A 24,562-nucleotide genomic window follows, 5' to 3' on the forward strand; every position below is an offset into this window, starting at 1 on the left:
CGAGAACTCGAACTCACCGCGTCGACCCGCGTGGTGAGTATGGACCTGCCCTCTGCTGAGACCTCTAGTTACTACAGCTATGCAAATAATAATAATAATGACTTTTTTTTCCCAAGTCCTTCCCCATTCTGTGCCAACTTGTTACTGGCCACCCATGCATGGCCCATTCTGTGAGCTGAGATATTATACATGGAGTTATCTAGATCCTTATAACACACTCTTCATAATTCTTGCAAATGATTAACTCAATGTCTATTCAGCCTTGTTCATTTTCCTTTCACCTGCTTGTTGTGAACATCTGTGCAAGTACGGCTTTGTTTGTGTAAATGTTCAGGCAAAGCAAAGTTTGGACCCTTGGTTAAAATCTCTGTAATGAAGAAACAAAATGTGTTTAGAGCTCGATGATGTAATTCAGTGAGAGGCCTGTGCTGGGATCAGTGGGATGGAGGTGACCATCCCAGGGGGAACACTGCTCTGTCTGATTAAGGGAGGGGAGTTGAATTCCAGACTCAAAGATCCTACACTGAACTTGCCCTTTTACCAGCTGACTCATGCATAAACATCTGCGAACTGTAAACTCAAGTGTCCCAATCAAGTGCTGGTAAGAAACTCAAGGAAATAATTGGTGTGTCTTTCAGGCCAATAGCAACACTTTGAATTGAGCCTGGAAGCCCATTCAGTTTCCGGAACATAGAGAGACGTGCATGTTCCATTCCAGAAACTGTATTATGTGAGTGAGAAGCTAAACTCTTCCGCACTTGAAATTTCTGACTGCCCTTCTGGAGTAGCCCCAAGCAGAGTTCACTGCAGAAATACAATTATTATTCTCTTCTGGTGCATAATTGTAAATGTTATGGTCCCCCTAAAGCTATCCAGTACATTTGAAAAGCAAGCTACAGTATTCTGAGGCCAGAAAGGACCTCTGTGATCGTCTAGTCTGACCTCCTGTATAACACAGGCTATAGAATTTCCCTAAAGTAATTCCACAACTGATTTGTAGTACTTAGACATAACTGAACTAAAGCAGACCTTTTAGAAAAAAACATCCAGTCTTGATTTTAAAAGTGCGAGTGATGGAGATTCCACCACAACACTTGATAAGTTGTTACAATTGTTAAGTACCCTCACTGATAAAAAAAATGGTTATATTTCCAATCTGAATTTACCTAGCTTCAAGTTCCAGCCAGTGGATCTTGTTATACCTATGTCTGCTAGATTAAAGAGTCTATTATCAAACATTTGTTCCTCATGTTGGCACTTATAGACTGATCAAGCCTCCTTGAGACTGTCAGCTGATTATCCACTACGTTCCCCAAGTCTTTTTAAGAGTCACTGCTTCCTAGGACAGAGTCCCCCATCCTGTGAGTATGGCCAACAGTTTTTGTTCCTAGACATATAACTTTACATTTAGTGATGTTAAAACACAGATTGTTATCTTGTGCCTAGTTTACCAAGCAATCCAGAGGTTTTCTGTACGTTGTATTCAGAGTATCTTCAATATGTCCTACAATATTATTAGATGTACAATAGAGAACTACTCTGAAAAAGAAGTGTAGCTCACTTTTTACATCCTCTTTTCCCCACTAAATGGTTAGTGGGCCGGAGAGATTGACTTATAAGTAAGGCTCCGTGTTTTTCAGAGAGGTCACTGATGTCACGGATTTTTGTTTACTGCCCGTAATCTGTCCATGACTTTTACTAAAAATATCTGTGACTAAAACGCAGCCTTACTTATAAGAAAAGATTAAAAGAGCTACCTGTGCATAATTGGCTAAGTGATGACTTATTGGTGAAAAACATTGCCACTCTGTAGAAGTATGTGATGCATGAAAACATCAGAGGGATTTGGCTAGGGTTGCTGGAGAGTGTAACTGGTGTGTGATAAAACTGTAGGAAACAGAAACATTAGGCTGGCGATCAGGAAATGGTTTGTTGAAGTAAGATCAATGAGAATGCAGAAGAGTCTCCTGAATGGAAGTGGCTAAAGCTTCAGCCCCTGAGTTACTGAAACCTGCAGTAGAGAAACCTCTGGGAACAGAAGCATCATTTCAGTAAAACTCTGGAGGGAGTAAAATTGGATCAGCAGATAGAGCATTCTCCATCCCAAATAGCAGATAGTTATTGCTTTCCTAATGATCACATTCAAAATCGGGGTGGTGGGGGGGGACTGACAGACAGAAGGGTTGGGCAAACCCTGGTTGGGGGAAGGCAACTGTCAGCAAATGGTGCCTAATCTGAGAAATGGGCAATAGGGAGCAATCATATACTGGGCTTTCAGGGGATGGACAAGTTGAAACCAGAGAGGTCTTTCCATATTTAAATGTAGTAGTTTATTTTTACTCCGGAGTTCCCGGTTTCTATTTTTTCACATTTCAGAGCTGGATTAACAGATTTTGTAGATTTCCTGGGGGGGTCATATGGCCTTCACTATGTGTGTAGCATTTGCATATGACTTTTGTAAAGGCATCCTAAAACCATGAAATGACAATGCTGATTATGACTCTAAACACCTATTTAAATGCTCATTTGGAAACTCTGCAGAACCCAAAATCTCACAACTCAAAACAGAGCCCAAAGAGTTTCTTCCCACTGCTAATAAATAAACATTTCATACTGATAAACCATAATAAACTGATAAACTGCTACTGATTGTCTGTGAGCCTCAGCTGGATGGGTGCCTTCTCACAGATCCAGAAATTGTTCTCATTACAGCGCTGACTGGCATAAATATATGAATCCAACAGAGATGCACAGGGATTCTTGACACTGTAAACAGAGATTCTAGAAAACAAAGCACAGTTTTATTACACCATACGACAGTTGTGTTACATGCATAATTATTATCAGACAGGGTCATCTTCAAAAAATTGTTAGAGTTACGCTACACTAGAGTTGGAGGTGTAATTTCTAGCTCAGGTAGACAAACCTACACTAGCTCTGATTAAACTAGTGTCAAAAAGGTGTCAGGATGAGCTTTCACATGGGATTGTATATGCAGTACCAAGCCTGTCCAGCCATTTTTATCTCAATGGTTACATTACTTCTCTCTCCTCTTCCCCCCTCTCCAGCATGCTAGCAGAATCAGCACTGGCTCATATAGGCATATCTGTAGCAGCTCATTCAGAGCTGGCACAGGTATATCTACCCGAGCTGCAAATTACACCTCCAGCTCCAGCATACCCTCAGTGCACATATTTCTCCAAAGCACTGAAGAGCTTGACACAATACTGTGCACTGACCCCCCCTACGATGACAGACCTGACTTTACCATGCTCACAGCCCCAGTGGCTGCCTAAGTGGTGAGAGAAATTGAGGATGTGATCTTAGATAGGTCACCCAGAGGGCACTGGAGAGCACTAATTCCTATGTTACTGGATCCAGCCTCCACAGTGTTCAAAAGCACAGCCTAAAAACAACAAGAGACTGGGCCCAAGAAATCACCCTCAGGTTGCTTGGATGGCAGCACACAGCACTTATCTGACAGGCACCAGGAATATCCTCCTCAGCACTCCCTTCTCCACTGACTGGTGCCAGGGAAAATGAGAGACTGAGAGAGATTTACAGCTTCTCAGTGAAGTGCCTATATCGCCCCCCACCCCCATAGCTGCTTGGGAAGAGGAATGTAGGAGGGTTTGGCTGGGTGGAAGGTTGGATTGGACTGAGGGCTCCTTGTCATTGCTGGGGGGGACACTGTGGGAAGGGTTTGCAAAGTAGTGGGTCTAACTCAATGGTACTTATCACTGGTGGTACCTGCCCATGTCTAAGTATCGACAGCCCAACGTCAGGTACTCATTGATGAAAATCTTGACCCAAGTTATTAAAACTTACCCCTTTTCTGATGTAGAAAGAGCTGTGCTGTCCTCCCAAAACCAGCCATCCCTTTCAGTTTTACGTTGTGATAATCCAATCCAGTAACGTTCTTTAATAAAATAGCGATTGACATTTTCCTATGAGGAAATGAGGACAATTAAAAAAAAACCAACAAGTTCATAAGTTTGTAGGTTCCGTAACACTGCTGGAAGTCATTGAAAGAAAGTAAGTATTGCAGAATGGGATGTTGTTCCCCATTATGAGAACTGAGCTATAGCCCTCTTTCTGTGCTTGCAGGACCATTCAAGTGCTGTAGGAGAAACTTAAGAGACACCATTTTGGAATATGTTGGATTCTGCCATATTTGAACACAGACATGCTGGTTAGCTGAAGAAAAGTGTTATGCAATGCTAAGTGACATAAATACATATAGTAATTTTTTGTATTTCTGTAACCTCACAGATATTAGATCGGGAAAAGTCCAGTCTTAGAGTCCACCTTATCCAACTGCCAGAAAGACTGATTTCATTGTGAATTTATAAAATTATTTAACACATTTTTGGAGTCTTATTTAATATTTACATAAGATGTGACTTTTAGACAAGAGGTAGAAAAATATCACTATTCCACCTGCCTGGTAACTGACCGCTCCTGGTAGTCTTATTAGCCCAGAGCTATAAAGGCTGGAAGGAAGCCAGAGAAAGGGAGGGAAAGGAACAGAAGGAGGTGGGAAACGTTTCGAGAAAAACCTGCCACAAGGGGAATTTTTGCCTCCTACAGTCTGGTGAGAGGGAAATCAGAGCAACCCCTCCTGGTGTTTTTTCAGAGCACCTAGGTCATGTGACACACAGGCTGTGGTTATCTTTCAATACTTGAACCTTAACCCAAAGACAGAAGCCCTGATTTTCTCTCCTCTGCTACTCCTGTCTCTTTCCCGCTTTGTGTATATCTGTTTTGTCTACTCCTACAAAAAGACAGGATCAGATTTTAACAGCCAAATGAGATTGCTGAGATCTCCCACCTAAAATAGATTTGCTTTTTCACCAACAAAGATATTGGAAGCTATTTGATATATTTCCCATTTATAAAATACTCCCTCTACGGAGGAAGATTAAAGATGTTTGTTAAAATGAAACTTACTTGGTTTGTTTATGTGCATGTAGTGACAGATGAGGCAATACTCTTGAAAATCCTTGTTCAATAAAGTTTAGGTGTATTTGGGGTCCTTTGTACTAAAAACCCAAAGTATTATTTTGGAAGTGTATGTAATTTCTCTGGAAGGGACATGTAGCCAGTGTAAAGCTTGTGAAGTTATAAGTTTTGTATAACTCTATTAAACAGTGTCATAGACAAAAATGAATTTCTGGGACAAAAAGAATTAAGTGGGACTCTCGAGGTGGAGGTGAATGCAAATTTATCCTCCTCTATTTATGCAAAATCCAAGCCTTTTAAAGCTACACCCTGAGGAGAGAACCATTGTCTACTGATTACCTGATCCAAGAAATCTGAAGATCAAGGCCTGACAGGGATAAAGGAACGAAAAACATTTTCATGAGTGCGCTTGTTCCAAGTTGAAGCTTTTACGAACAGAAAACCCTCTTGGTGTTGTCTGAAGAACAGCTCACCTAACTGAGCCCTTGCTGGAGTTGGGGGTGGTGCCCTTGCTGGTCCATGGCGTGGAAATGCAGGTCCAGTTGACCTGAACTTGACACATGTAATAAATACAAGATGGGCATTTCTTGTTTGGGCAGATCAGATAAGTTAAACCAAGCAACAAAAGCACAGATTACTGTTACTGGGGGAGGGGGAAAAATAAAAATGACAGTACCCTGCAACCTCAATCTTCTGCCTGGTATGAGGCATGACCTGCTCACAGAATCTGTCAAGAACAGGGCTGATATTGCAGAAATACACATTCCTAAGAAGTGCTAAGCACAGAGTGCTCATACAAACATATCCTGATATCAAGGATGGTACATCAACACTCCCCAAGGTTAACAGGAATACATTGACATCTCCCAAAAGATAAGGTCAGGAGGACAGTATGTAATAGAGATGTTTTAATTGAACCAATAGGTACTAGGTGATGAGTGATAACTAGCCAAATCAGGGGGCAGTAGTTAGCTATGTCCGAGGCAGTACGTAATTGTTTGTAACAGGGTATAAAGATGTATCTCAGAGGGAGTATCTTTGTACAGCCGAAAGGGAAATGGAAAGTCCCACCATTCACTGAGCTGCGTCCATTGTCATGGGAATACATGTTTTAGGATCCTCGTAAAATCTGCCAGGTCCTATTACCATGCTTTGTTGACAATAAACCTTGCTGTGCGCCTTCGGATCTTAAAGGATCTTGTGCTCATTGGGCCATTTGCTCGAGGTCTGCTGTGCTGTCTGTCTGCTCAGAGCTGGGGCAGCACACAGGGAGAACACACACACACAGCCAAACAACTAACCACAGCTTCAAGTGTTGTCTTTGGTGAAAGATCTAAAGTGCAGTTGACGAGGGGTAAGCAACTGGTCCTTGGAACTTGGAGAAACAGCTTCATACTCCAGGGGAAGAAGGAAAGTAATTATAGCCAGAAAAAAAGGGGAATTTCTTCCCACAGTCTCTGACTGCCTAATGGTCTGTGAATATGTAAAGGACCCTGGGCATGGTGAGAGAAAGAATTCTTCTCACCTTGACTCAGGATGTGAAGAACAAAAGACCCCCTCTCCTAAGTGGGGTAGGGCATTAAGACTCCTCCTTCTCCCACTAGGGAAGCTGAGGTTAGGCCACCAGAGTCCCTGGGTCTTGACCTCTGGGGAGGAGGAGTAGAAAGAGGAATTTGGCTATCATGGAGGTTTGAAGATTCTTCTTCACCTGATCCCTCTGTTGGTTAAGAGTAGAACATGGATGAGAGCCACTTCATAGGGAGGCATCCCTTCCATATTTGGTCCAAAGAATTGCTGCTTGCAATATTTTTAAGGGGTGTGTGTGCCAACCCCTTGGTGGATAAAGGAAAACCACACACCCTACTGAGAAACCAGGTTGCAGGTAGGAGTGGGAGAACCAGGTCTCACATTTACATCCAATAAGGGAAAGAAGGGGAGAAAAATTATACAGAATGTTTGTCAAATGACTCTGTATGGTAACAAGGAGAAGAAGGGAGAAATTATACTGTATGGAACTTTAAAGGATGTATGCTGGCTTGATAGCACATTTATTATCGGAGGACTTGGAATGGGAGATTATTAAAGGTCATGGCAAAAACATCATCCAGGGAATTAATCTCTCCAGGAAACAAGTCCATGGGTTTGGCTACCACTCTTGTGAAGGATACATGTCAGATATGGCAATTCCCTGCAATACCCTTGAAAACCCCTTATTGAATGAAGCGTAAGTGTATTTGGAGTCCATTGTACTAAAAATGCAAAGTTCATGTATTAATGTGGGATTGTACATAACATCTCTAGGGGACAGATATGGCTAATGTAAACCTTGGGAAGTGTTGAGGTTAGAAGGGCTATTTTCAATAATGTGCAAGACAAGAATGAACTTTTGGGACAAAAAGAGTTAAGTGGGAATATCTAGGTGGAGGTGAATGAAAATGTATCCCCTTCTGGTTATTCAAAAGCCCAGCCTTTTGAAGCTACACCCTCAGGAGAGAACCATTGTCTACTGATTACCTGCTCCCAAAAATCTGAAGATGAAGGCCCTCTAGGGATAAAGGAATGATGAATATTTTCATGTGTGGACTTGTTCCAGGTTGAAGCTGTTACAAAGAGAAAAAACCCTTGGTGTGGTCTGAAGAACAGCTCACCTAACTGAGCCCTTGTTGGAGCTGGAGGTGATCTCTGGTAAGCTTACTAGCATGCATGTAGGTTCTTTTATTGTTCTAATATGTGTTCTCTGTAATGCTTAAGAATAAATGTGCTCACTTAAAAAGGGTTGTATGGTAACGTATAACTGTGGACATTTATGCTATTTATAGCCTCTGGAGAAAAAGCAAAGTGCAGATGCTGGCTGTTTAGGTCATCTACCTTGCTGGGGGATATTATAGTGTAGGCAGGGGACTGTGCAGCCTAAAAATACCTCAGAGAGAAGGGAGAGAGATGCAGGTCTCCACCCAAGAGAGCTGGTGCCCTTGCTGGTCCATGGTGTGGAAATGCAGGTGTAGTTAACTTTCACTGTGACACATGTAATATCCTGCAACCTCAATCCAGGCATGTTTCTAATGTATGCCTCTGAGTAAGACTGTCTCTGCCCACCTGGTTGTAACTTTGAAAACCTCTTCCCTACATCTACCAGCCAGGAGAGCTGTTCTCCTTAGAGCACTGGTCAATCTTCTGTCTTAAACTATTTCTGAGAGGGTAACAAGCCTTTGTGGAATACTCAATGCTTGTAACCATGCTGCGATTCAATAGACTCACATAAACAGTTTCTGATTAATATGCTGTGACTGGAAGTAATCCTTGTTATACAATGACATCTTTGGAACTATGCTAATTATGCTAATGTACATGGATCTGGTCTACTGTTTAGAGTCTGGGGACACTGAATCGCTGGAGATACACTAGCCCAAACATATTTTGTGTTTTGTGACTTCTGAAAGTTACACAGAAATATAAAAAGAAACTGGGCTGGGCTGGGGAACATACCAGCTTCTGCTTGTCTTTTATCATAAGAAGGGTGGAATTTTGTGAGGCACAGAAGTTCCGACTCCCCTCCCATGTCTTCTTCCCTGAAGAAATGTAGTAACAGGTGTCATCTCCCATTCGTTGCCAGTTTGTGGGGCAGAGTGTACAACTCATTTCTGGAGGAAAGAGAAAAATCATCATTCTGTTTTTAATCCCACACTGTGATGTGGAGAAAACTAGGGCTACAGGCATTGTCTTGAGATGGCAAAGTAATCAAGAGTTGTGATGCCTAATTCTCCATGACTCCAAATACTGAGATCTTACTCAGATTTTATTCAGTCTTCATTGAGTCAAAGTTCCATTGAGGTCAAAATAAATTTGACGAAGTGAAAACAGAGCAAAAACTGTCAACGTTGACCTCATTTGGGCATTGTCAGACATTGCCTGACTCATTGATAGCACTGAGGGTAATTTGGATGGAGGGTTAACTGGACCATGGACCAGTCTCCCAAGGAAAAGGCAGAAGTCTGATTGCTTGAACAACTAGCTGGCATTAGTGAATACACTGTACTAACAATCTTAAACTGACCAGAGGACTGGGAGCCAGAGAATGTACAACATATAGGTGACCAGTAACATGTTGTGTCTACCAATAAATGTTATGGTTTTATGAGTTGTGGAAAAAAATCAGGCACATTTTCAATCTGATTTCTCCCTGCACAACAGTTTTTTGAGACGTGAGCTATTTCCCATTATTGCCAATCACCCTGTTCAGCTTTTTCTCTAATCTGTAAGATTTGTATAATAGGTCTCTTTTCAGAAGTTCCAAAATAAGTTACTTTTCCCTCATCTCCCTGGGGCTGATTCCCTGCTTCACAGTTAAAGACCGTAAGGATCATTCCTTTTTTGTTTTTGTTTTGCCATTGTTTTCTGATTCATCTAACCCACCCTTCAGTTTAGGTACCATGTTGAATTTGCCTTAGACAACCATTAGTACTGCCCCTTAATTAGTCAGCGGAGTCAATCCTGAGGGATATGAGGCACTCCTACCTCCCAAAGGACTGAACACACTCCAACACACTTCCCTCAGTAATGGTCTTACTGAGTTCAGGATTAGCATGAGATGCTGTGTGTGAGGGGTCTATTGCATTGCCACTGCCCTGTGTTATTACTCATCCTGGGACAAAGGATTAAGTTCGGGTATATAACAACCTTGTTTACCATTGTTTTTATTCTTCACTTCCCCTTCCAAACACAAACTCTCTCTTATTTCTTGCAGCCTGCTTGAGAATTTTTTTTGCAGCGCTTTCTCCTTCTCTTTGAGTTTTACATTCTCTTCCTGGCAGATGTTGGTAACCTGGAAAACTGAAATTCACAGAAGCATTTTCTAGCGTGAACTTTTACAAATCCAAATGATATTGGGGTGAAAAGGAGCTTTTTTTTTTTTTTTTTCCATTTGGCTGACTGGCTAGCCATCCTGATTTTTGTTCCTTATGAACGATTACTTTTAAATGCTGCTGAGATTATTAAGTAAGAGCGTTAATTATCAGGTTGCCTACAGCTTTTCTATAATTGTCTTTTTATTATTTAAATCTGAAGAAATAATTAAAATATAATTGTTGCTTTCAATTATTGGTCATTCCATTGACTTGATTTCTTTTCATCCTTATTTTACAGAACTATCAGATAATGATGAACTCAGGGCTCAAATGTAATTTCTATAATTTTTTTTTTAAATGAGGTGGCCTGTTCATGGGACATGGACCCTTTCACCTTTCCACCATGAATTTGTATCCAGAGCAGGTCAATAGTATCCAAAAGTGATGGCCACCTGAAAACAGATTAGCATTAAATGATATACTGACAGTCAGTCCTGTTCCCACTGTGACAGATTACTGCAGCTGACACAAAAAAAGGCCTCCTTTTTGGCAGTTTAAGAGGAGAGGTCCAGGCCTGAGTGGGCTATTGAGATTGTCACTTGTAGTGGTGATACCATTGGAGCAGGACCAAGGTAATGTACAGTAATGAGTGAGGCAGAGCATCTGGGAAGCTTGTTCTGTGCAGCCTGCCTGTTTTGTACCAGCTCTATGGTTAAATCAAGAACTTCATCCTATAGGTGATGGATATCAAACTGGCATCTTTCACCAGCACTGAATTCACGAAATAAATATGTACTGTTACTTACACACAACTCCCAGAGCTAGCAGTCCTACCATTAACGCCAGACACAATGCGAGCAAAGTCAGGGCAGCCAGACGCCATGAGGATGAGGTGAAGAGCCCTGGGAGAAACCAAGAATGAACTCAATAACTGAGACAGATTCTGAAAATTCCTTATTTTGCTTCTAATGTTTTTCTTCTTTTTCTCACCTACCCACAAAGACACTGAGCCATGTGCTGATAGTGCAGACTCTGGTACAGGATGATAGAAAGTCTGCGTGGACGGAACTGCAGCTACACAAAGTGCCTAAAACATCCCTTCCACTGCACAGAGTTGCAGGTGCTGAAAATAGACACCAGGCTGGGGTCAACTCCACTGCAATCTGTCTGGAGAGCTCCCATGGAACCCAAAGTGGAGAGCATTACCTGGAAGCATTACCTGCCCTCCCAGAGGTGAATTCTTCACAGGCCACAGCAACTGACCTTGCTGATGAAGAGTGTTGTAATATCCCTGCCTGTATATGTGGCGTGAATCAGCACATTATCCCACAACAGTTCCCACTTAGTATTGTTTTTTTGATTTCCTCCTTATTAGCCAATATCATGGCTACTGCAGAAACGAGATGTCCAGCACTGGTATCTCCTCCAACCAATAGCCATTTACCCCCTTCTCTTCCAGCAATGACAGGTCCTTTCCCACCATCAGCTTACCTCCTCTTTCTCTAAAATTATCCTCCTTCCCTCATCAGCCATCATCCAGTCCCCCTTAAATATTTTTGTTTTCCTTATTCACAATCTTTTTAATTGAAAATATTTTGAGAATCCAGGTTTAGACAGAGAGGATGGAAAGAGTGAGCAAAAGGGTTGAAAATGAAAGCTGAATTTCCTAAAAAATAATAAAATGGTGAGGAGAAAGAATTAGACAGATATAGGAGAAGGAATATCATCTGCTCTGACATTAGCTAGGGTACAATTACCAGGGGTATTGATCTTCATACTTCAGGGCATAACAAAGCATAAATAATCATCAGTGATGGTGAGAGAGAATTCCTTCTCAACCCCTCACCCCTCACCATGGGATAGAACTGCGCAGTGGTGGTGAATATTTTGCTGTCTTATATGAGTAGTATTTTTAAATATATTTTAATGAGTTTAAAATGACCTTCTATTTGATGATCAGCCAAGAAACAGTAGAAAGATCCATCTCCCAGAGAAGTTTGTTTACACTGGCATCTCAAAAGGAAAGAGGGCAAAACCCCCTATGGAAAGTAAAATGATGATATAAATCAATTTTATGATTGGATATCCTCAAATGTTGTAAAATGGCATGGTTCCTTTGAAGTAAATGTGGTGTTTTTACCAGCTCTAGTTACAGGCCAGTTAACTCCCCAACCAGTTACAATCCAGTTCCAGTTTACAGTGTAAATGGGGTGATAACTGTGTCTTTAGTTCAGATTCAAGTTTTGCACAAGTCCAAGGCTTGAGCACAAACTGAAGACCCAATTAAATCCTGGTTAGGTCCCAGCTTCACATCAAAATAAAAATATGTTGTAACCAGTCATGTAAATGGGCCTCCCTACAGGGTTGTTTTTGTAATGTAGCCAAACCCATGACGACCCACTGGCTCCCAGACAGAACCTGGCCCTGTAAATGCAGATGGTATAGTGTAGAAGGAAGAAAGCAATGGATTTTCTGAAAAGTAACAGTTTGCAACTTGCTTACCCAATATCCTATGTAATTAAATCTAAGCATATTTCTAGTCTCCTTATTGAGTCAGAATCCCTGAATTACTAACTTTCTGCTGCTCCAAAGTACGAAGCAGGCAGAAATCCAGCTTAACTCTCTGTTTGGGAATCTGCAAGATAGGGAAATCCCTAGCTGGAATAGCCAGCTCTATATTACCCTCTTCTGCCCATCAGTCAAGAACATTGCTGGGGAAGGGGGAATTGCGAGAGTGCCCCTGAATTTCAGTGATCACCACTATGAAGCATCCCCTTGGGGACTGTTGCAGCCAGGCATAATTTAGAGAAGGTCCGAGGCTGCTATAAATTACACTAAGGCAGTGTTTCCCAAACTTGGGATGCTGCTTGTTTAGAGAAGGCCCCTGGTGGGCTGGGCTGGTTTGTTTACCTGCCGTGTCCACAGGTCCGGCAGATCGCGGCTCCCATTGGCTGCAGTTCGCTGCTCCAGGCCAATGGGAGCTTCTGGAAGTGGTGGCCAGCACGTCCCTTGGCCCATGCTGCGTCCAGCAGCTCCCATTAGCCTGGAGCAGCGAACCGCGGCCAGTGGGAGCCGCAATCGGCCAGACCTGCGGACGCGGCAGGTAAACAAACCGGCCCGGCCCGCCAGGGGCTTTCCCTGAATAAGCAGCGTCCCAAGTTTGGGAAACACTGCACTACACTGCACTGACCTCAGGATCAGCAAATGTGGCTTCATCTCTCCTTTATCTCCTCTCTCCTCAGCTGCACTGGATAGAGATTTGGCACAACTGAGTATCTGGCCCCTTATATTTACATTGTGGTTTCTCTCTTTACTCTCTACTGGAGGCAAAATTAACTTTGCTTTTATTGAAGATAATTATGGCTCTGCTTCACCTCTCACTGGCACTGGTGCAAATCAGGATTAACCTCACTGAATTCAATGCAATTAGACTGCTGGAAAGACAGAACACAGTCAAGTTCCTGGAAGTGGTTATGGTAAGTGTCCATGGACACTGCCTTTCCCGGGCACTCAGAAGAGAAGGAAGTTCACTTTAAATGTCAGAGGAGACTGGGTTGGGAATGAGGGAACAGGACAGACCCAAGGAGTGGCAATGCCCTCCTCAAAAGATGCTGCAAAGAAGCTGGCTGCAATCAGTGAGTGTCCAGAGAGCACTGAAAGATCTGTGTGCCTGCTTATAACAGCCTCCTGGGGCCAGACTGTTAATTTTTTCTCTAAATCCTTTGACATTGGTAAGTGTCAGAAACAGGATTTCTTTCTTTTACTTTGCCTGTCAGCCCAGGTTCTGGGCACTTTTGAATACCTAAATGGCCCAGATCCTTAACTCTGCTGTGACCTCGATACACAGCACATCTAGGACACAGTGACATAGCTGGTCCAAGAGGGTCGTAACAGTGAAGTTGCTCTGGTGCTAATTCCCCTCCCTATGGCTGGTGTAAAGTAGTGGCTCTGGAAAAGAAGGCACAGATGGGGCTTCCCTGAACTCAGGTGATCCCTAAGTGCTCCAATGGTAATTTATGGTCATAGTAACTGGAGCAAGTTGGAGCAGCCTTCTGACTGCTCTAATTGATACCAGAGGACTGGACTGAAGCACAACTGGCTCAGGATCAGGAAGAACACAAAGGTGGCTTAAAGCTACTCAGCGCATTCCCCTCCTGAATCATGCCGTATGCTCTCTGCTCAGCCAGGACTCAGGACCAAGAACACTCTAATTCAGTCTGGTGATTGCTGCTTTCATAGAGATGGCAAAACTGCTAAGTAATCTGACATTTATTTGAATGTAAAGATGAAAAAACCGTCCACCTTCCCTACCAAGGTACAGCCCCAAGTTGGAGCCTGAAGGCAAAACCCTTTGTGCTCTCTGACATTTAATCAAAAAAGGGAAGTGGTTTTGGGTTTCAATCACTCCAGGTTTGCTGGATGCAAATGCTGCAGCAGAGGACAGCATGGGGCTCTGTGGCTGAATTGGTCAGGGGGCCACAGCAAACCAATGTCCTGACTTGTGAGTGTTCTGCTTAAATAATCTCTCATTCATTGTTTCAGGAAAAGACTCCATTAACTGGGGTTTGGTTTTTGAGCGTTTTTTCTTCCACTTGCTAATGTCACCCTGGTCTCTTTTTTAAATGCATCTGTGACTCTTTAAAAGTATTTCCCTCGTCTCTGTGTTCACCCCCTCACATGGAGACAACAGAAACACTCTGCTCCAGAAAAGCAAGTTATAATTTGTCACCAAATGTTACAATCTCCCATGAGAAAGAAGCAACCTGGAGCAGGTCAAACATGAAAGCAAAGAAAGATCTTCTCCTCCCCATAGACCAGAATTTGAGAATTTTAAAATCCTAATCTAGGCTGCATCGTGCCATGGATGATTCTGCAGAAATGATTGTGAACTGATGACACAATATTTTCTCTAGCTGTCAAACTCTGCTCTAGAGCCTGATCCCACAAACACTTATACCTGGCATATTGCTCATTCCTACGGGTAATATATCCAAGTGGGGAGAGATAGCATCTCTCTTATGCTTTGAACACCAATGTGCATGCTTCTGCACTTCTGTTAATTAACAATGACAATAAAACAGGACAAATTCACCACTGGTGTGACTCTACCAAGAGTAGAGTTAGAGGAGCAAATTTGGCCCAGTCTGCCTAAGATTAGGTTGAGAGTGCTTCCCAGCCCAGCTAATTTTAGCACAATAACTAAAAAGCCCCATAGAGATTGTACCTTTTTCCTCAGGCGCAGCAGGCTTTGGGATATTTTCCAGTGCATAAGATTTATTAAATTCCAGATCTGCGTACGTTATTTCCTCTGTCATAGTTGGTGAAGAGGGAAGCTTATATTTCAAGTCATAAGCACATATAGCACATTTAAGATACCGCAGCTGTTGAACGAGGAACAAGAACTGTCGTTTTAGAGATGGCTCCTTTTTTAATGCATTGGTAGATACAAATGATGTAACCCGGATATCAGAGCAGAGTGGCCCAGAACTTCCTCTGAAAGGATGTTATGAGAGAGAAATGTTCCCCTTTGACTGAGGAATTGTCCCTCTCTCTTTCTTCCTCTATCTTCTTTCTGGCCCATCTGCCCTCCACTTATTTCTCTTTGCAATGTCTGGAAAAAAACCAGCCCTGTCTGTGCAAATTCTTTGGTTTGATTTTTAAAGAGGCAACTTGTTTCTTGAGAACTGCACATTCAGGATTCACATGCAGGGGTCACAGCATCATGGCCATGTTCTGTTGTTACCAGCAGCATATCATAGAGGTTAGTACTTTGCACTGCCCAGAAGCAGGCTCGGGATCAATTCTCAGCCCTTGTCTCTTGCCACAGGGTTCTGAGAGTGCTCCAGAGACTAGGTTCAGTCCCCAGGAGTTAGAGTTCAGTGTGACCCTGCAGAAGCCCAAGTACAGGTACAGGTACTTGGGCCCAGATCCTTCTCTGCTATAGAACAGTGTTATTGATCAGTGACTTCTAGTCCAATTTACACCATCTGAGCATCTGACACCTGGTTTCAACCAGCTCAGGTCAGAAAGAGCAAGGGATGCTGCAGGGATCGGGGCCAATGCCTGGGAACCACTGCTTTGTGCTCCGATATGTGAAACTTCAGCTTTATTACTATTCCTGGAATCTTGCTTGTATGGTCCTAGGAGGATAGTGTATGGCATAAAGACAAGTTCAGGCAAAGGGACAGGTTTTGAGGCTGCACAAGAAGATAAAGGGAGGGTGCAACATGTGCTGGCTTTTGTATCTTCTCCATAAGGGCCAGGAACTATTGTAGAACCTGCACTTTTCCCGTGCAAGGACTGCTCCCTTTTAGCCTTCTTTGGGGTGTAAGGCTCTGACAGGGGAAGGAGGGAAGAGGCTGGCTAACCTTGGAAAGCTGCACCCTCCTAACAGGCAGAGCAGCAGTTTTGTTACCTGATTCCCCAGGGAGATCCAGAAGACATTGTATTGCTCTGGGCCATAGTGATTCCCACTGCTCCTTCTCTGCTATAGAACAGTGTTATTGATCAGTGACTTTGATTACATTACAGTATTAGGGCAACCTTTATAACAGCCAGAGTAATGGAGACATGAAAACAGACACCTGGTGAGGTGGCCAAGTCCTCAGTGGTGCCAAGAGATTCTAGAGAGTTTGGATCAGATGTGAGAACGCAGAAAGGCATAGTCCTGTGAGATACAGATTGGATGACCCAGGGATCTCTAAGCTCCTATTCCTATTCCTATTCATGACTCTCTGTTACCCTCACACTCTGCTGAGATACAGTCAACTTTTCTGTGAAACCCAAAACACACGTGATGAAGGCTGGGTGTCTGACGATCAGGTTTCTTGTGTGACTTACACCATTGTGAACTGAAATAAGTTCCACAACAACTCTACGGGGAGACTTTGGCAAACCAGTAACATGCCTGAAACCACTATGGCTTATTGTTAGAGGCGGTGGGGGGGGACTTTTGGGGTGCCACATAAAGAGCAGCTTAACCCTGGATCCTTCCTGATAAGAATTGTGTTGAAAATACATGCATTTTAAAAGAGCAGGATGTGCCTCAGGAATGTCTATTGGTGTCTCAAGGCTGAAAACTCTGGAAGAAACCACACCTGGTTAATCAATAATCAGAAGGAGCCTCTTGCTTGCCCATTGGAACTGCTTGCTTAACAAGTTTTCTTTAAGGGACATGACATTCCATTACTAATGTATAAATAAGGGAGAAAAGCTTGAGATCATTGGACTCGTTTGGGGACTCTTTTTGGACTCTCTCTTTGGATACATCTTGCAGTCCCCATCGGCAGATGGAAGATTTGGCCACCGGAAGCCTGCCGCTGTTTCACTCGAGAGCCACACTCAGCTTTGGTAATTATCAAGGTTGGGGGTGTTTTACTAATCTGTTGCAGACGTGTATAAGTGCTTGAGGGTAAGTAAAGTTTAGCTTTAAGTGAAAGCACTCTTGTGTTGTCCTGTTTGTGCCAGCCATCTATTGGTCGGATGGCCGTGTCTCCCCTGATTTATTTCCTGACACCTCCTCTCACAGAGTAAAAGTTACCAAGAGCTTTGGGTTGAAAGAACCCCAGGTAACACAACTGGATCAAGACATGGGAGGAGATTGACAATGGGTATCACAATCTGAATTGCTAACAATAATGGGGCTGATTTTCAGTTACACTTGGGCCACCTGACACCCCTCTGGCAGAGTAAAGGGACCATAAAGTGAGTATGGATGAAATTTACATCTGTCTTTGCACTTTGAGAATGGTATAAAACCTGCCTTAGGGTGACTAAGTATCAGCCTCTAATGTGGGATTCGTTTTGCTTTTCCCCTAATAAAATATTATAAACATTGACATTACTATCCATGCATAATAGAAACAAGCAGCATTATAGTGGAAGCAAGTGAGATCCTAAAATACTGAGCTTTAATCATCTCATTTGTTAGTAACACAGAGAAGGAAAAACAATTTTGTCCCTGACTGTGCCTTTATAAAATGTTGTTTCTTGATAAAAATATTCAGTTGTAGATGACTAAATTTGTATGTCTAAGGATAGGATTTTCAGAAGTGCCTGTCACAATTCAGGGCAACAGCACCTGTATCTTTCCTCTTTGGTCCAGCAAAGGCACCCAGCTCCCCAGCCCTCACTTCTCTTCAGCAGAGAATTCCATCTCTCTCCCTGCAGAGAGGGGTTTTTCCAGGCTGCAGAGTTCTCTGCCTACATTTCCCAGCAAGCCAGATGGCCTACACAGCCAGTGTCTGCAGTTTGTTTTGTGCTCCCCAACAGTTAAGCAAAAAAAGGGGGGCATGACCTATGCTGAGGTTCAACCCAAATCAGGGGCCCCGTGACAGTCATCTTGTGAGCTGAGAACTCTGCCCCTCTTTTAGCTCTTGACTCACATTTACACTGCCACTCACACCCATATGTCCTCTGTCCAGTAAGAAGAGAGGTAACATTCATAGAATCATAGAATCTCAGGGTTGGAAGGGACCTCAGGAGGTCATCTAGTCCAACCCCCTGCTCAAAGCAGGACCAAACCCAACTAAATCATCCCAGCCAGGGCTTTGTCAAGCCTGACCTTAAAAACCTCTAAGGAAGGAGATTCCACAACCTCCCTAGGTAACCCATTCCAGTTCTTCACCACCCTACCAGTGAAAAAGTTTTTCCTAATGTCCAACATAAACCTCCCCCTCTGCAACTTGAGACCATTACTCCTTGTTCTGTCATCTTCTACCACTGAGAACAGTCTAGATCCATCCTCTTTGGAACCCCCTTTCAGGTAGTTGAAAGCAGCTATCAAATCCACCCTCATTCTTCTCACTATAACAGCATTTAAAAGAGAACTGGATAAATTCATGATGGTTAAGTCCATAAATGGCTATTAGCCTCTGCTTGTCAGAGGATGGAGATGGATGTCAGGAGAGAGATCACTTGATCATTGCCTGTTAGATTCACTCCCTCTGGGGCACCTGGCATTGGCCACTGTCGGTAGACAGATACTGGGCTAGATGGACCTTTGGTTTGACCCGGTACGGCCGTTCTTATGTTCTTATGTTCCTCCTGGCCGCTGCCGCAGCCTGGCACCATGGCAGGGACGGGCAAAGCGTAAGGCTCTGGTGACTCCCTCCTGGCCGCTGCCGGAGCCTGGCACCATGGCAGGGACAGGCAGAGGAGGGAAGCTCTGATGACAACATCACAACGCAAACATGTATTGTGTATGTAAATAAAATGAAGGAGTAATTCAAAGATAGAAAAACTAGATAAAAAAGAAATATAAGTAAATTCAAGATTATACCCATGTTCCTGTTTTATTTGTAGTGACAAGTCACTACTTTGCTATATGGACAATATACAAAATCTCACACTAGATACATGGAGCCTAGTTTGGCAATCCCTGCACAAGCAGAACTCCCAGTGGAAGGTACTATTTTTGCTGGAATAAGCTCTTTTCACCAGTAGATCTTAAAGTAGGAACAGATTGCTGAATTAATAAATCAGCAGCACCAGAATATTGGCATCACAGATTTGTTCCAAAACTTTGGGACCAGTCCTGCACTCCTTTATTTATGCGGCGTGTCCATTGTCGTGGAAGGGAGCCCTGTTTGAACAAGGATTGTAAGATCAGAGGGAGGGATAGCTCAGTGGTTTGAGCATTGGCCTGCTAAACAGAGGGTTGTGAGTTCGATCCTTGAGGGGGCCATTTAGGGATTGGGGCAAAGATCTGCTGGGGGGGAATGGTCCTGCTTTGAGGAGGGGTTGGACTAGATGATCTCCTGAGATCCCTTCCAACCCTGATATTCAATCCATTCATGAAACTTCTGCTGGTTTGTCTAGTATTGTCTTCCCAGGAGAACTGCACTAGACCAATTGGATATGAAGTACCAATTTTATGTCCAATGTTCATTGTCTATCCAGAAGGCACAGTGTATGTATGTGGGTTTTGACACCATAAGGTCCATTTCCATTCATTTAGTTTTGATTTTCAGGTATTTTCAGATCACTCTGTCTAGCTTGTGGGTAGATGTTGATGCCTTTCATGTGCCTAAATTTTAATGTTCTCTCTAGTCCTTCTGAACAATAAAGTTCTACTGGAAAACCATTTGGTGGAGATTTTCAAAGAAATCTAGGGAATTTAAAGGCATGCATTTGAATGGAAGATGTGTATCTAAATTCCACTAGATCAACAAGTTTATGGAAGGGATGGTATGATGGGATAGTCTAATTTTGGCAATTCATTGATCTTTTACTATTAGTGGTAAGTATGCCCAATGGCCTGTGATGGGATGTTAGATGGGGTGGGATCTGAGTTACTACAGAGAATTCTTTCCTGGGTGCTGGTTGGTGAGTCTTGCCCACATGCTCAGGGTTTAGCTGATCACCATATTTGGGGTTGGGAAGGAATTTTCCTCCAGGGCAGATTGGCAGAGGCCCTAGGGGGGGTTCTCCTTCTTCTGCAGCGTGGGACACAGGTCACTTGCTGGAGGATTCTCTGCACCTTGAACTCTTTAAACCATGATTTGAGGACTTCAATAGCTCAGACATAGGTTAAGGGTTTGTTACAGGGGTGGGTGGGTGAGATTCTGTGGCCTGCATTGTGCAGGAGGTCAAACTAGATGATCATAATGATCCCTTCTGACCTTAAAGTCTATGAGTCTATGAACATGAAAATCTCAGGTGCTATTTTTCTGTACTGAGAGAAATGTGGGTTAAGATTCAATCAGTAAGTCCATTATAATTTATCTTTGCTACACAGGGCTAAATATCCTTTGAAAGGTGAGTATAAAAAGACAACTTTTTACTGAATGCACCTGCTTCCTGTGGATATTTAAAGCCATGTCCCCTGGCCTTAGGAATAGAAACAAGTTGTTGATTTTTTTTGTCCTGTTCACCCTGCAGAGACAGACCAGCCCCAGGAAAGGGAATTGGATTTCATCCCTTTAGAGCAGATGTGCACTTTAAAGTATTGTTTACCCCCAACTTCCTCATCTTAATATCTGTTTGGATATAAATAACCATCATTTCACTTTCCCAGTGACTGTGAGTAAAGTTATTGTGTGATCGCCAACTAACTAACAAACTAAATAAAATAAACACCACTCCCTTAAGTTGGTGGTATAATGATAACTCCCAGTGTTGGTCCCACTCTGTTAATTGCATTACTTGTGCTCAGAAAGAGAATTGGCTTTTATCTCTGAAAGGTCTCTGAATCCAGACACTTTCTTCCTAAGTGGTTGTCACTAGCCATGCTGCTGATAGGAAGAGAGAAGCAAAGAGGCTTGTGCTTCAAGCAGAAAAGGTAAGTGCTGAAGAGGGAACTAACTTCTTCTCCTATGCATAGTTTAGTTTTTGTTCGCCAAACTGCGGTTTTGGTGATGTTGCAAATCCTCACTGAAGCTACTTTGTTAGGTTCTCAGGGATAGGTGAGGTATAAGAACCTGGACAGTGTCCTGCATAATATCTCACATTGTCTATATTTTCTCATCTGTAACTTGCTGAACATTTTAAACCTCACCTCTTTAAGGAAACCATAATGCTGGCTGGAGTGAATTCCTCTTGGAGAAAATTACTGTCAGATGCTTTCTCAGAGAATGTTGGACAAAAAGCTGAATATGAGTCAACAGTGTGCCCTTGTTGCCAAGAAGGCTAAGAACATAAGAACATAAGAAAGGCCGTACCGGGTCAGACCAAAGGTCCATCTAGCCCAGTATTTGTCTACCGACAGTGGCCAATGCCAGGTGCCCCTGAGGGAGTGAACCTAACAGGCAATGATCAAGTGATCTCTCTCCTGCCATCCATCTCCATCCTCTGACGAACAGAGGCTAGGGACACCATTCTTACCCATCCTAGCTAATAGCCATTTATGGACTTAGCCACCATGAATTTATCCAGTCCCCTTTTAAACATTGTTATAGTCCTAGCCTTCACAACCTCCTCAGGTAAGGAGTTCCACAAGTTGACTGTGCGCTGCGTGAAGAAGAACTTCCTTTTATTTGTTTTAAACCTGCTGCCTATTAACTTCATTTGGTGACCCCTAGTTCTTGTATTATGGGAATAAGTAAATAACTTTTCCTTATCCACTTTCTCAACATCACTCATGATTTTATATACCTCTATCATGTCCCCCCTTAGTCTTCTCTTTTCCAAACTGAAGAGTCCTAGCCTCTTTAATCTTTCCTCATATGGGACCCTCTCTAAACCCCTAATCATTTTAGTTGCTCTTTTCTGAACCTTTTCTAGTGCTAGAATATCTTTTTTGAGGTGAGGAGACCACAGCTGTACACAGTATTTGAGATGTGGGCGTACCATGGATTTATATAAGGGCAATAATATATTCTCAGTCTTATTCTCTATCCCCTTTTTAATGATGCTTGGCGTGGCATGCCACGGGGGGGCGCTCTGCCGGTCGCTGGGAGGGCGGCAGGTGGCTCCGGTGGACCTCCCACAGGCGTGCCTGTGGAGGGTCCGCTGGTCCTGCGGCTTCGGTGGAGCATCCGCAGGCAAGCCTGCGGGAGGTCCACTGGAGCCGTGGGACCGGTGACCGGCAGAGCGCCCCCCGCTGCATGCCACCGTGCTTGGGGCGGCGAAATGACTAGAGCCGCCCCTGGTCAACAGAGCCTTCCCCTCTGCCCATCCCTGCCATGGTGCCAGGCTCCGGCAGCAGCCAGGAGGAAGTCACCAGAGCCTTCCCCTCTGCCCCTTCCTGCCACGGTGCCAGGCTCTGGCCACAGCCAGGAGGGAGTCATCAATTCCTCTACCCTCTGCCCCTCCCTGCCACGGTGCCAGGCTCCGGCAGTGGCCAGGAGGGAGTCACCAGAGCCTTCCCCTCTGCCCCTCCCTGCCACGGTGCCAGGCTCCGGCAGCAGCCAGGAGGGAGTCACCAGAGCCTTCCCCTCTGCCCCTCCCTGCCACGGTGCCAGGCTCCGGCAGCGGCCAGAAGGGAGTCATCAGAGCCTCCCTCCTCTTCCCGTCCCTGCCATGGTGCCAGGCTCCGGCCATGGACAGGAGGGCATCATCAGAGCCTCCCCCCTCTGCCCGTCCATGCCACGGTGCCAGGCTCTGGCAGTGGCCAGGAGGGAGTCACCAGAGCCTTCCTACTCTGCCCATCCCTGCCACGGTGCCAGGCTCCGGCAACGGCCAGTAGGGAGTGACCAGAGCCTTCCCCTCTGCCCGTCCCTTCCACGGTGCTAGGCTCCAGTCATGGCCAGGAGGGAGCCCTACCAAATTCACAGCCATGAAAAAAGCATCATGGACTGTCAAATCTGGTCTTCCCCCAATTAAATCTAGTCTTTTGTGTGCTTTTACCCTGTACCATACAGATTTCATGTGGGAGACCAGCATTTCTCAAACTGCTTCATTCCCCCTCACTTTAAGCCAAAAAACCAAGAATGGAAGATCAGAGACCAGCATCTAAAAATGGCCTCCTTTTATATCTCTGCCATGTTGTTACAGAAATGAGATTAGGGATGGGTATTCATTGTTGTTCTCCTTCACAATCCCCTCCTTGCTACAAAGAACCTGACTTGTAATCAGAAGATTCCCTGTACTGGGACACACACACTTGTATTACAAAGTTTCTGCTGCTTAGAGTTGCCAGGAGGATGTGTAGATGGAATGGAGTACATCTCACGTGACATGATGTGTTTTCCTATAGCTGTTTATTTGAGGAAGACACATTCTGTAGTTCAGTTACGCTGAATTGGATTGGAACTGGTCCATTGAATGTATTTGGTGGCCCTTGTGGTATACTCAGATTCTACAGAGTCTAAACTTATTTTTGAAATTAGGTTTCCAGATTCAAGTGTTGCAAAGAAACCCTTGAAAATGTGACCCACGAAGTGTACATTGTTGCAGAGTGTCACTGAGTTTGCAGAGAGCCTGAAGTTGTCACTGTGAGGTGTGAATTCCGTCACATCCCCATTAATCACATTTGGGGCATTAACCGTGAAGCCTATTGATGACACTCTAAATATCAGAATTAATCTTTTCATTCTAGATAGAATGAGAAAGTAAATAAGAATGAAGCTCACAAGAGTGGAAATGGAGAGTTGCTGAAGGGAAGGAAACACATAAGACAGGAGGAGACACAGAAAAGACAAAGGGAGAGGAACACAGAAAGGAGGATGGAAAAGGAAGTGAAGCAAAAGGCAGAAATTGCCATGGTCCTAAAGGGGAGTATATTTTACTACTAAGTGATTCTGAATGTGATAAGATATTGGATGAATAAATAATATTAATTACTTGCTTTGTTATTATGTAAAGTTCAATTCTTGATCTTTGTGTAACACTTGAAATGACATCAGTGGTGGTCTACTGTGAATCAAGGGGAGCACTAAATTTAAACCTGGATCTATGCACCACAACTAAAAATGGAATTCAATGCTGTCCCTGTGTGTGTGAGGGAGGGGGCCTTGTCTACACTGCAAAGTAAGTTTATGTACGTTATGGAACTTAATTTACATAACCTAAGTAACTTAAGTTGACATAGTTTACATGGACATAGTTTCCACCTCTCATTTACGTGGAATACTGAAGTTGATGGGAGAGCTCCCTGCCATTTACTTATCATGTCTTCACCAGACCTGCTAAAGCGATGCCTCTGTGAGAGAGAGAGAGAGAGAGAGAGAGACAGTACCCAGGACAATGAGTCACCTTGTTACCTCCTGCCTCCGAGAGTGGTAGTCTTCCCAGGGTGCCTGGCGTTAGCTCCTGACACCACCAGCCTTTCAGCCACCCAAGCACTTTCCTTTGGGCAAAGCCAGCCCTGACTTTGC

The 24,562-nt window shown here is 43.7% G+C and overlaps 1 protein-coding gene and 1 long non-coding RNA gene across 5 annotated transcripts; one reads left to right on the plus strand and one right to left on the minus strand.

Moving 5' to 3' along the window:
• The first annotated feature begins 18 nt into the window (after nt 1-18).
• Nucleotides 19-23,958, plus strand: LOC120395822. Of its 4 annotated transcripts, none has more exons than XR_005592819.1 (4): nt 19-730; nt 1,265-1,361; nt 7,556-7,667; nt 23,785-23,958. It is a non-coding gene; the product is annotated as an uncharacterized LOC120395822 (long non-coding RNA). The 4 variants fall into 4 exon arrangements; XR_005592821.1 differs by having other exon boundaries at nt 7,556-7,647; XR_005592820.1 differs by lacking the exon at nt 23,785-23,958 and adding an exon at nt 9,707-9,803.
• LOC120395820 (C-type lectin domain family 12 member B-like) lies at nt 1,309-15,211 on the minus strand. The gene is made up of 6 exons (XM_039520554.1): nt 15,031-15,211; nt 10,613-10,708; nt 9,649-9,792; nt 8,449-8,603; nt 3,829-3,947; nt 1,309-2,781 (listed from the first exon to the last, which is right to left on the minus strand). The coding sequence occupies exons 1-6, from the start codon at nt 15,119-15,121 to the stop codon at nt 2,643-2,645; spliced, it is 744 nt and encodes a 247-aa protein (XP_039376488.1). The 5' UTR covers nt 15,122-15,211; the 3' UTR covers nt 1,309-2,642.
• Nucleotides 23,959-24,562: the final 604 nt, after the last annotated feature.

This window comes from Mauremys reevesii, linkage group 1 (assembly GCF_016161935.1).
Source record: "Mauremys reevesii isolate NIE-2019 linkage group 1, ASM1616193v1, whole genome shotgun sequence".
Lineage (NCBI taxonomy): Eukaryota > Metazoa > Chordata > Testudines > Geoemydidae > Mauremys > Mauremys reevesii.